General features: G+C 38.5%; 1 protein-coding gene and 1 pseudogene across 3 annotated transcripts in view; one reads left to right on the top strand and one right to left on the bottom strand.

Annotated features, from left to right (window-relative positions):
* LOC311600521 (large ribosomal subunit protein eL34-like) overlaps window positions 1–13,399 on the bottom strand; it is a 127,529-nt pseudogene that overhangs the window by 40,063 nt on the left and 74,067 nt on the right. The window lies entirely within an intron of this gene.
* The window catches only part of PTPN12 (protein tyrosine phosphatase non-receptor type 12), a 74,525-nt gene that overhangs the window by 16,547 nt on the left and 44,579 nt on the right, over window positions 1–13,399 (top strand). The window contains exon 2 of one of the 2 annotated variants that reach the window (XM_084787280.1): window positions 11,759–11,867. The exons of the other annotated variant lie outside the window; for it this stretch is intronic. Coding sequence (XP_084643406.1) covers window positions 11,759–11,867 — 109 coding nt within the window. The remainder of the gene's footprint in view (window positions 1–11,758; window positions 11,868–13,399) is intronic. 2 annotated transcript variants of the gene reach the window in all.

Genomic DNA, 13,399 nt, shown 5'->3' with positions numbered 1-13,399 from the left:
ATTACAGCTTCATAAACTGATGAAAATCATTCCCTTTTGGGGGATGTGGACCAATCTACATTGGTCCATCCTCCTACACTGGAAGGAGGATGTTTATCAGATATAAAATGATATTCCGTGGGAAAGTGGCTAGTTCAGCTTGCAGCTGAGATACAGGCATGTGTTCCAACATCCATTTGCTTTTAAATCTTTATATTTTTTCTTATTAGAGTGAATTTCTGTAGTCAATTTCTTACCTACTCTCGTAATCTGTCTTTTAACTGATGCATTTAGACTATTGACATTCAATGCTGCTACATTTGTTATGGTTTTTTGTTTGTTTTGTTTTGTTTTTGGTTGTTCTCTTTACTTCTCACTTTTTCTGCCTTTTGCCTTTTCACTGACCATATTATATTATTAATATTTTTTCTGTCATTTGTACTTTTTTTTCACTTTTTAAAGTGATTGCTCTAAGAAGTTGTAATGTACATTTTCTTTTTTTTAAATACTTATTTATTTTATGTATGTGAGTGCTCTATATACATGTACACCTGCATGCCAGAAGAAGGCATCAGACCCTGTTATAGATGGTTGTGTGCTACCATGTGGTAGCTGGGACTTGAACTCATGACCTCTAGAAGAATAGAGAGTGCTCTAGTCCACTGAGCCATCTCTCCAGCCCCATAATGTACATTTTCAGTCCAACACAATTTTAACAGTTTTAGGTAAGTCAAGACTTATATTAGTTTATTTGCTTTTTGTTGTTGTTTTGTGACCGACTCCTGTCCCTGTCCCACCTCTCTTCCTCATCCCGTGATAAAATACCATGAACAAGAACTATTTAAGGAAAAGCTTATTTTGAACTCTGTTTCTAGCAGTTAGATGTCTAACCACCTCTAAAACAAAAACACTCTAGTCCAGTAGTTCTTAACCTGTGGGTCACAACTCCTTCATAGGGGTCACATATCAAATATTCTGCATATCAGAAAATTACAGTTGTGAAGCTGGGTGGTGGTGATACATGCCTTTAGTCCTAGCACTCAGGAAGCAGAGGCAGGCAGATCTATGAGTTTGAGGCCAGCACGGTCTACAGAGCAGGTTCCAGAATAGCCAAGGCTACCTACACACACACACACACACACACACACACACACACACACACACACACACACACACCTGTTTTGAAAAACAAAACAAAAGCAAAAAAGCCAATGAAATAATTTTGAACTGTACTAAAGGTTGCAGCATTAGGAAGATTGAGAACTGCTGCTCTATTAGAAACAGGTATATGGCATGATAATTAAGAAAAGAAGGTAATCATCAGCCTTTCTAATAATCAGAGAAATGTAAATTAGTGGTCGTTAGTTTTCTTGGAGATCCTAGCTGATTGGAAAAATTCAAAATTTTATAGCTGACAAAATTTAGAACAATATAGAAAAATTATATTTATAAGTCTACCCATGGGAAAGTAAAATGATGACACATATTTGGGAAGCCAATTGGCCACTTCTTTTTTGTTTGTTTGTTTTATTTTTTGGAGACAGGGTTTATCTGTGTAGCTTTGGCTGTCCTGGACTTGATTTGTAGACTAGCCTAGCCTTGAACTCAAAGAGATCCTCCTGCCTTGGCCTCTCTGGATGCTGGGATTAAAGATCTAATAGAATTGATACATGCTCTCTGACAGTGTCAAATAATTGGAGTCTTTCTATAACACATGTATATGTATGTAAAATAGTATGTCCTAGTATCTCAGTTACAACAATTTTTGTGAAGCCTAAAGTATCTTTTAGTGGGGCTGGAGAGATGGCTCAGAGGTTAAGAGCATTGGCTGCTCTTCCAGAGGTCCTGAGTTCAATTTTCAGCAACCACATGGGAGCTCACAACCGTCTATAATGGAATCTGATGCCCTCTTCTGTTGTGCAGGCATACATGCAAATAGAGCACTCATACATAAATAAATGAATCTTAAAGTATCTTTTAGTAAGATAATTTACCCTGTTGACACCTGTATAAGATGAGAAGGCTTTGAAGAGGAGAGAATTTTTGCTTCTTCACCTTTATGCATGTGTGAAGTGTTACTTAGCGGGCCTGGATTGTTCTTCTTAGAAATACCTGCTTTGTATGGTTGAGCCTTGGCTGATGTCTGGGGCCTTGGGCTTTTAGAAGAGTTCCCTTGTTAAGAGTGGTTCACTGTGTCTCTCTTGTTGAAGTAATAAGGTTTATGTTGAACACCTGCCTTCCATGTCAGACTCTAGACTGTTGAGATGTGCTACTCAAAGAGTGCCTCTGTGGCTAGGCAGTGAGTTCTGGGCACTGTCTGCCTGGTGAGTTTCTCTGGTAGACAACTTTTTACAAAGGTTGTCACAACTAATTGCTTTGGGAATTCATAGTCCTTTATTGGGAGAGAACTGTGAGAAACTTGTACTTCTTGACTTTGGTTCACACACCTTTTCTTTTGCTGCTTTTATTTTGTGTCTTTTAGCCATGGCTCTAAGTGTGATTGTATTTTGGATAGCCCTGGATTCTGTTTTGTTTGTTTTTGTTTTTTCAAGACTGGGTTTCTCTATGTAGCCTTATCTGCCCTTGACTTGCTTTGTAGACCAGGCTGTCCTTGAATTCAGAGATCTGCCTGCCTCCCGAGTGCTGGGATTACAGGTGTGTGCTATGGTGCCCTGCATCCTGGATTCTTTGGCAAGTTTTTATATCTAGGTACTCTCAGACCCCCTTTGCGTGGCACATGGCTACGGAGCACCATCTTGAAAAAAGAAGAGGCTGATAGACAGCTAGAGTCCTTGACAAACTGGGGAGGAACTGTTCCCCAGAGAGAACAGATGAGCATATTTGAGAAACAGAAGACTAGGAGGGCTGTCACACGAGATGCAAAGATTAGGAGATGAATTGGAAGGAGGCTGATTAGCAAGCCAGGGGAAACAGGATGAGGTTTTATTTGCACATTGATGGGAATTGAACCTTGGGCCTTCTGCATGTTAGATAAGTGCTCTACCACTGACCTATTTCCCCAGCTGGAAAGTGTGCGTTATGCAGGTGTAGAGGTGTATGTTGGCCCTCCCCACTTTGCCCCCAGGCAACAACAGTAGTTTTGTTTTGTTTTGTTTTTAAAAGCTAAAGTTAAAATGGAAGCTTTGTCTGGTGAGATTGTGAGTAACTTTCTTCAGATACATATTAAGACAAGATGACTATTGTCATATCACCCTGAATGCACCTTACCCCATCAGGCCACAAAAGCTAAGTAGGCCCAGGCTTGCTTAGTACTTGGATGGAAGGACAAGTTGATTATTACTTAAAACAAACTACTCCACCTTTTAAAAAAATCAGTTTTGAATCAGTAGCATTAAACAATCAAATTTTAAATGGCATTTTATTCTCCAGCTGTACAAGCTCAACTCACTCAGCTGAGTGTGTTAGAGATATGATTAGAAGGATGCCAGCCTGTTAGCTGTGGTGTTCTGATTAGCAACACCTGTGATGTCTAACAGACATTCTCTGCTTTACTGACTGTATTGAAGACACCATAACATTGTGGAGGAGATTAAAAGATAATATAAATAGTATAGTACAATATAAATAACAAAAGTATAAAAGATTACATCTATCAGACATTGGCAACAGTGATGAGTTAAAAGGTAAATGGGATGGGATGGTAAATAGTCCTAAAACAGGAAAAGAATGACATGAAATCATTCATTGTGGAGGTGATGATTGCACCTGAATCTTAACCTTTTATTATAAATGTTTGAGCTCAATACTGAGTGTTGATGCCTCTTGAGATTATTGCCAACCTCCTAAAAGTAATTTCAGTAGAGTTGTAACAGGAAAACCAGTGTTTTGCTTCCCCCCCCCCCCCAAGTTAGTGGCTTACCAGGAAATGTAGTTTTTCTCTTTAAAACTTGGTCTATTGACCACAGCTTTGTGGCATTCTGGTCTTGCAAAAATAACTCTTTCCATATAGTGGTGAATATATATTGACCTGTTGAAACTGTAGATGTGATAGATAATTGGCCTGTGCTATGTTTGTTTTGGCAATGAAAAATAACTGTTCCATTAATTCAGGTCTTGTCTTTGGTTTGTCTTTTTAGTTAGGCATAGAAAGAATTGATGTTATTTTCAGTTAATAATGTATAACAGTGAGTCCTGGTGTCCTTAATTTTATTAATGATGGGTTACTTTAGTGCCCTATGAAAATTGATAGCTGTTTTCTTGAAGGTAAGATATATCACCATCTGAAGAAAGATATTATTAGCCACTCTTTTGTGTGTTGTTGTTGTTGTTGTTGTTGTTGTTGTTGGAGACAGCATCTCAAGTAACCCAAGGTGACTTCAAACTCATGTAGCCAAGGCTTGCCTTGCAGTCTTCATCATCACCACTATTATCATCGTCATTATTATCATTGTAGGGTCTCACTGTGTAGTCCTGGCAGTCCTGGAACTCACAAAGATCTATCTGTTTCTTCCTCTTCTAAGTGCTGGGATTAAAAGTATATGGTACAGCTTTCAGCATTGCCTTAAATTTTTAATCCATGTCCCAGGCACTGGGATATTTTACTTATGACTGCTACACCCGGATTAGGAACCGTAGTTTTAATGCTTTAAGTTCCGAATTTCTGAGACATTCACTGCAGGGACAGGGAGAAAAAAAAATCCTTGGAGTTGGAATTTAGAGAATCAGTAGACACTGATTGCATGAGTTTAATAGAGGAAAAGACATTAGATTTAGCATGGGGGTGCACACCTTTAACCCCAGCCCTTGGGAGGCAGAGGCAGGCAGATTGATGTGAGTTCGAGGCCAGCCTGGTGTACAAAGTGAGTCCAGGACAGCCAAGGCTACACAGGGAAACCCTGTCTCAAAAAACGGAAGGTGCTGATAATAGAAGTGATGCTGCCCTGTGAATTGGAGCAAACACATTGGACAGAAATTCTGTCCACTTTACTGTGTGAAATAATTTTTCTTTTGTTAGGTAACTTTGTTCAATAAAACTGGTACATTTGGCAATTTTTATTACATTTATTTGCTATTTGTGAGAGAGGTGTGTGTGTGTGTGTGTGTGTGTGTACACACACCACAGTGTTCATATGGAGATTGGTATACAATTTTCAGGAGTCAGTTCTCCACCACATGGGTCCTGGGGCTTAAATTCAGTTATTATCAGACTTGGTGGCAAGCACGTTTATCTGCTGAGCCATCTCACTGGTCCAATGTGGCAAAATTTTACCATCTTTGTGATTTAAATGATGTTCTACTTTTATTTCCATAAAATACCTCCGTGGTAAGGAAGGATAAACTTAGATTAAAAGGTTGTATTTGTGGGGGCTGAAGAGGTGGCTCAGTGGCTAAGAGCACTAATAGCTCTTCCAGAAGACCCATGTTCAATTCCCAGTACCTACCTGGCAACTCACAACTGTATATAACTCCAGTCCCAGGGCATCTGACACCCTCACAAAGACCAACACATGGCGGGGAGCAGAGGGGGGAAGGTTGAATTTCTAGCTAGTGGTAGTACATACCTGAAGTCTCAGCATTTCAGAGTGGAGGCAAAAGAATGTCTGCCATGGATTTTGGTGATAGAAGCTGCTGTTAATAAAATGTGAAGCCCTGGCTGATATCTTCAGGGAGTTCAGCTCTCCTAAGGATGGTGTGCTTGTATATTGGGGTGTGTCCTCCATTAATGGTACCTATAAAGAGCTGAGATAGAAATGAGGAAGAGGTTTGGGAGGAAGTGGATTATGGAGTATGCTACGTACAGTACTAGTCTTCGGAAAATGTTTCAAGATGATTTCTATTCTGGTGTACTGAAAAAAAAAAGGAAAGACAGATGGAATAAATGAAGCAGAGAAGTCAGCTGGAGTAAAGCACACAATAGTTTTTTTTTTTTGTCTGAGAGACCCTGAGTTATATCCTTTATTAATTAGTCCTGACTTACAAACTAAAATTTAAAAAACAAAACATGGTGGGTTTGGTTTGTTTGTTTGTTTGTTTTGGGGGGGTCCAGTTTCATCTGCTGATGTAAAGTTTTGCCATGCTTATGCAAAGTTGAATAATTCTAGTATTTTTCAACAGAGTCTTAGACTTTTTTCACTTGGAGCTCCAGGCATACAGATAACATGAACTAGATAAACAGATCAAATCTTTACTGATAATAATTCTTAAATATTCTTAAATAATTGTTAAAAACATTTCTTTGGCCTGCACATGATCTTGCTGTTCATTATAGTTGAGAGTAGGGCTAAGAACACAGCTTACAGTAGAACGCCTACTGTTGAGAGCCACACTAGTTAAGGGTTTAAGGTTGGGGAGACGCGTTTGCTAGTAAGGCAGATACACTTTCTAAAAGTACAGGGGCTGGAGAGATGGCCCAGAGGTGAGGAGCACTGCCTGCTCTTCCAGAGGTCCTGAGTTCAGTTCCCAGCACCCACATGGTGGCTCACAGCCATCTACAATGTGATCTGATGCCCTCTTCTGGTGTGCAGGTGTACATGCAGGCTTAGCACTGTATACTAAATAACAACAATAATCATCATCATCTTTTTTTAGAATACAATGTTAATGTATTCTAATGTAAATTTTTACAGTGTATATGGGCTGGGCTGATTAGTTTTTATTGTCTTCTTGACATAGTCTAGAGTTCCCAAAGAAGAGGGAACCTCAGTTGATGAATTGCCCAGATTGGTGCGTCTGTGACCATGTGTATGAAATTGCCATGATTGATGTGGGAGGGCCCAGCCCACTGTGGATGGTGCCATGTCTAGGCAGTTAGGTCAAGGCTCTGTAAGAATGCTAGCTGAGCATGAGTCAGAGAAATGCCTCTGGTTTCTGCTTCAGGGTCTGCGTGTGCTCCTTCCCTGGCTTCACCTAATAATGGGCTATAAGCTGTACAGTGCAATAAACAAACCCTTTCCTCTTTAAGTTGCTTTTGGTTGTGGTGTTAATCATAGCAACGGGGGGGGGGGGGGGGGGGGACAGGGGGGGGACACGGACACACGAACCTGTGCTAGTTTAGAGCATGCATATGAAGATAGGATAATTTGTGTGGGATTGGTTCTCTTTTACCATGTAGAGTCTGCAGATCGAACTGTGATCATCATCACGTTTGATAGCAAATACTCTTGCTTCTGGCTATCTCCCTTGCCCATGCTTACATATTTTTATATAAAGAAATCCTGGCTGAATATTTGCTAGTGTAGGTCATAGAACATCTTCATTGTTTTTTCAGGGTTGATCAAATTTGATTTTTATAGTTGCTATGATGAAAATATTATCTCACATACATAAAAATAGTACAAATGATAATATAATACTTGGAGCTATGTCTCTTGATCCCAAGCCAAAATTTTTAAGTGATTATTTGGTTTTTGAGACAGGGTTTCTTTATGTAACAGCTCTGGTTGTCCTAGACTTGTTATGTAGACCAGCCTGGCGTGGAACTCACAGAGATCCACCTACCTCTGCCTCCCAAGTGCTGGGATTAAAGGCATGTGCCACCATGCATGGCTGTTTTTTGTTTGTTTGTTTTTGTTTTGTTTTTTAAAGGAAACTCAAGTCAGAAACTCAAACAGCAGTTAGAGAGGGAATGCCCATGTGCAGGCACCATGGTTCATCTAGACTGGCCAGCCAGAAAGCTCCAGGGATCTTCCTGTTTCCTTGGCGCTGAGATTACAGGGATGGCCTGCTGAGCTCAGCTTTCATTGCCTGGGTACTGAGGATGTTAAAGTCTGTTTTCTGTAATTAAACCATTGGGTTTTTATAAGAACTGAAAAATTTACATATACAGTTTAAAAAACAAAACTGCAGGTCTTGTCTTAGGTTTGTCTTTTTAATTAGGTATAGAGAGAATTGATGTTATTTTTAGTTCATAATGTATAACAGTGAGTCTTGATGTCCTTAATTTTATTACTGATGGGTTACTTTAGTGCCCTATGAAAATTGATGGCTGTTTTCTTGAAGGCAAGATATATCACCATCTGAAGGAAGATATTACTAGCCATAGGCTAATGATTCAGTGATTGTGTTGCATAGATTGAGGGCTTGCGCGGAGGGTGCATATTGATTGTCAACAAGCAAAGCTGCGGTAACATCACCTGCTGCACCACAGCTGAGCACAGCCAGAACCTCACAGTGGTTCTGTTTGATTTGGGATTCGTTTTTGGTTGTACCTTCAGAAATGCTGTATTACTGCCAGATTTTCCCATCTACCATATTCAGTCACATGACCCCTGAGATTTAAGTAGTTTTCCTGCCATTCACAGAACATTTTAATCCTTCTATTTATGCCCCTTTATATGTTATAGCCTGTGCTTTTTTTTTTTTCCTTTTGTTTCTCAGCTATGGTATTCTTTCTTCTGCCCTCCTAAGGCTTTTTAGCTACCTTCTTTCTTCTTAAGTCCTTCCCCAGTTTCCTATGAAAAGTCTCTAAGCATCTTTCTCAGGATTATTTGATACTGCAAACCTGTATGTAAAATACAAAGGAACCTAACAGTTGAAAATCAAGTTCTGTTCCACTGAGCTAATGAGTCTACTCCATCAAAGGCTTGGTCAGACAGGCAGCAGCAGCACCTGGTGACTGACTAAGAACGAAAGTGTGCTGGTTAATTTGCCCCATGTCTGGGGACCTCAGCAGTCTGACCTTCCTGGTAAACAAACTGCTTTATACTATATAACAATTCCAAGCAGAAAAATTGGCCCAGAATATATTTCTTTCTGATACTCGGTCTAGGAAAGATTTCAAGTAAATCTGAAATAACAATTAATACGTAAAGATTTTTCTTAATGGCTAATATTAATTAATGATTATGGGCCCTTTTTATGCATCAGACTCTACTGAATCTGGAGACCTATCTCTGTTTCATAAAGATTTTAATACTGGACTAAATTTGTTCATTATCAGCTGGGCATTGGTGGTGCCTGATTTTAATTCCAGCACTTGGGAGGCAAAGGCAGGTGGCTCTCTGAGTTCAAGGCCAGCCTAGTTTACAGAATGAGTTCCAAGATAGCCAGGGCTGTTACACAGAGAAGCCCTGCCATGAAAAGCCAAAGAAGAAAAAGAATATATATGTTCATTATCACACATTATCAAAACTAAGTTTTTGTTAATATAGCTAATTGTAAGGCTGACTCTTTGATAAGAATAAAATCTCTACTTAAAAGTCTTAATACAGCTCAGTAGACTTTCTTGATGTTGACCTTTTCAAAGTGCAAAGCAAGGTTTTATTCTGTTTTATGTTGCATATCTCTAAATTAAATGATGATTTTTAAGATTATATTTAACTTTTATATATGTGACTTTGAATTTACATGTAATAATTGTACATATATTTGGTACAGTATGAAACTTTAATATATATAAAATATGCAATGACCAGATCAGGCTGAGTATACTATTTAGTAGACCAGGGTTTTTGTTTTAATTTCATAAAACATTCTTCATTTTAAAGTGGAATACATAAGGCATTCCATGGTATGTCAGGCTTTAAGAACGTTGGGTAAAATCCAATCAAAATCCAACCTTAAATATTTATGACACAAAGACATTCTCTGATAATCATCAGCTTTCACATAAAACTTTGTAGAATACATTTCTCAGTAATTGTCATGCAAGAGAGGATCTCGATGGGTACAGTAGGTGGTGTTGCAGAGATACGCAGCGTTCGGCCCAGTTCCTTCCTTTGTAGTTAGTTCTGTCTTCACTAATAGTGATACTAAAGTCCATTTCTTTTCTGCCAGTCCTTCTTTGGCTGTTTAAATTGACGTCCTGCTTTAAGTTAGATTTATTAAGGTACTGTAAATATCATATATCTTTTCAGATACCAGATCTTTGAGCAGAGAAAATAGTCAGATATGTAAGATGTGATTATTAACAGGAAATAGTGAAATCTATGAACATCTTGTTTGCCTTTTCCATTGTTTTATCTTATATTTAATTTGTTGGGTAGGCAACATATTCATGTAATCTGAAAGTGTAAAAAGACACACTAATCTCTTTCCTGTCTGTTTGCCAGAGTTCCCACTTCCCCACAACTATGTCCTTTAGTATTAGATTTCTTGGAGAGATATTTTATGCACATGTGCAGGCAGACATGTTTTAAATTCTTTTAATGCTAATAGTAGAACGCTGTTTTCTTCTTTTTACATTTAATGAGAATTTCTGATATGGTGCCATATTCCTATAGTTAAAACAAAGCTTGTTCTAGCCATATCATGTTTGATTATATGAAACAAATTTATCCTGTCCTATTAACAAGCCTTCCCCCTCCCCCAAGACAGAGTTTGACTGTGTAGCCTTGGCTGTCCTGGACTCGCTTTGTAGGCCAGGCTGGCCTTGAACTCACAGAGATCCGCCTGCCTCTACCTTCCAAGTGCTAGGATTAAAGGCGTATGCCTTGCTATTTTTTATTGATTGATTGATTTTGCAGACTTTTACTATTACAAACATGTTGTAAAACAAAGCTTTGTGCATTTATTATTTCATATGTGTGCCAGTTTTATCTGGAGGACATAGGTGTAGAAGTTTAAGATAGGTTGATTTGTAACTGCCAACTCTCCCTCCTTATTTGGCAGTGTTCTTTTTGGACCCACATTGAACTGAAGTCTGATTACTTCAGTGTAGCCCAGTGTCTCAGGCCCGTGAGTGCTGGGGTTACAGGCATAAGGAAACCTGTGTGGTTTACACATCTGTCTATATATTTTGAGATTTTTATCACTACAGGAAAAGTCATCATAAGCATGTGAAATTTTACTTTGGCATTGTGCCAATATGTGACATGATTTTTCTTTTTCTTCTTTTTTTTTTTTTTTTGGTTTGGTTTTTCAAGACAGAATTTTTCTGTGTAGCCTCAGCTGTCCTGGACTCATTTTGTAGACCAGGCTGGCTTTGAACTCTAAGAGAAGATATTTGTGTAAAATTCTGTCATTTAAAATAAAATAAGTATGAAATTCTTAATTGCTTGAGGGTCAGCATCACATGCTACAAAAATAAACTGGTGAAAAACTTAAATTGCTACCAGACGTTTTAAAGTTTTATTTGTATTTAATAATTTGAATCCTAAAATCAAAATGCTTTCAGTATCCCTTTAATCCTTCAAAAAAGTAAAGGTCTTGGAAATTAATTTTTAGAAGTATAATAGTTGGGTAGAATCTAAACAATTCACAATACCAACTTTGAGTGCTTCTGAAAGCAGGAAGTGTGTTACTGACAAACAGAAACATTCCAGCCCAAAGACTGTCCCTACTGCCATATGTGGTAAGAATGTGTCACTAGCCCACAAACCACTTCTGTAATGCAGTGAATAAGCAGAATTAGTCTGTTAGACATTTACAATCCACTATGAAAGAACTTTGTTTTGCAGTGTTTTATAAGTACTTATTAGCATATGTCTCAGAGACAGCCTGGCACATCATGGGTGCCCTGCAGTATTGAGAGAAGAAACCGGTACACAATTCCTTGAGTATGATTTTAAAACTTGCTTAATGAGACCCTTTATTAAACACAGAAATTCTCAGCTTACTGATATTTTTAAATAAAATTACTTCTAATTGCTCCCCTTGCTGCTCATTTGGAATTAATTTTATGTTTGAAATTACTCTAAAAAGAAATTATTCTTAGAGTTCATTTTTAAGGGATAGGGAAACTAACAGCATAGAGGAGTAGGAGAATTAGTTGTGAGGAATTGGGTCAACAGAATTCATTGAAGAGCTCTTTGTAAATCATTAACATTTTGAAAATATCAATGTTTCTCTAAACTTGAATTTTATTTTCTTGTATTTTAAGCGATTAAGAAGATTGTCTACCAAATATAGAACAGAAAAGATTTATCCCACAGCCACTGGAGAAAAAGAAGAAAATGTTAAAAAGAACAGATATAAGGACATACTGCCATGTAAGTTTGAAATGCCCTTGATAGAAGAAATAGAAATGCTGTCTAGCCCTTTGCAACCCCACTAGCCTTTTTCCTGAATTGAATAGCTAAGGAGGTAGTATCGTTCCTTCCTAAGGTACATTACAGAATAGTTTGTAACTGTGCCTCTTAGATGCCCTTCCTTGTAGCAGTATTTAAAAAAAAAAAAAGAAGAAGAAGAAGTAGTAGTAATGTAGACCATTGGGGGAGTTTCCTAAAACGGTAAAACATTGATTTATCTGATCACAGAAGAACCTTAATTGATCAACTATTGATTTTTTTTTAAATGGACCATAAGATGCCTCCAAAACCTGTGTGTTTGCAATCCTCAGCAGTCTGAGTCTCTAAGCGTGTCTAAAGTTGAAAACATTACATTCTCATTATAATTATATGCTAAGATAATATTGTTTTCTAGCTAAGTACCTTTAAACACATACTTAAATGAGAGTTTACATTCTACAAAAGGCATTTTGCCTTGGACCTGTTTTTTCTTAAAGCTGCTGTAGTATTTCCCTTCAAGTATCTACATTCCATAACACCATTTCCTCAACTGTCATTATTAAAGCTCCTCTCAAAAATATCCTCATTTTCTCAGTGACCTTTCTAGATCCGGTGGCCTTTTTTCCTCTTTCCTATTAAGTGTTTTTATGCCATTTGCCAGTCCATTTTCTGAAATTTTCTTCTTCCATGATAACCCTATTTCAGATCATTTCCTCCTGTTCCACTGATTTCTTAGGTCCATGTGCATCTGTTTGTGTCTTGGGGCCTGGTCAGAAGTCAGCCCTAGGTAGAGTGGTTCAGGAGCCACTTCTGGTTTTGTTTTTCTTTGAGGCTTGGTGTCTCACTGTGGCTGGGGCTTTCCAATTAGTCAGGGTTACCTGGCTAGCAAGCCTCAGGGAACTATCTACCTGTGCCCACCTTCCTAGTACTGGGATTGCAAGTACCACGCATGCCTGGTTGGGGTTTTTTGGTTTGCTTTTATGTGGGTGGTGGAGATTGAACTCAGGTCCTCACGCTTGCATAGCAAGCACTTTACTGATGGAGCCATCTCTCCAGCCCTCCGAGGTTTCCTTGCCTAAAATGTTGTACATTATTCTCATCTGTGGATTGTATGATTGGACGTTATTAATAAGATTAACAAGGAATGGTGCAGAATAGCAGTGACAAGTTAGCACGCTGGAAGTTCAAATCTGGATACCATTGATTTGTAGCTAAAAGACCCAGGACTGGTCTTGACTGTGTCCAGCTTCCTCCTTTGTAAACTGGAGTTAGTAGTGATAATATGTCTAAGGACTGCTTTAGTGCTAGACAGGTGTGACATCCTTTACTAAGCCAACACACTCAAGGCTTAGGCTTAAATGCACCCACTTTCCTTACCAGTGGCTTTAGTCTGTTCAGCTGCTGTAACACAAACGCCATAAGCTTGGTGGCTTATAAACAACAGAAGTACATTGAGAGAAGTCCAAGGTCTGGGCACCAAAAGCTTTGGTATGTGGTGAGGGCTCACACTCTCT

This window comes from Acomys minous (genome assembly GCF_964271855.1).
Source record: "Acomys minous genome assembly, chromosome: 6".
In the NCBI taxonomy this organism is placed as follows: Eukaryota; Metazoa; Chordata; class Mammalia; order Rodentia; family Muridae; genus Acomys; species Acomys minous.
The sequence above is the reverse complement of the archived record's forward strand: the minus strand, read 5'-3'. Positions and strand labels throughout refer to the sequence as shown.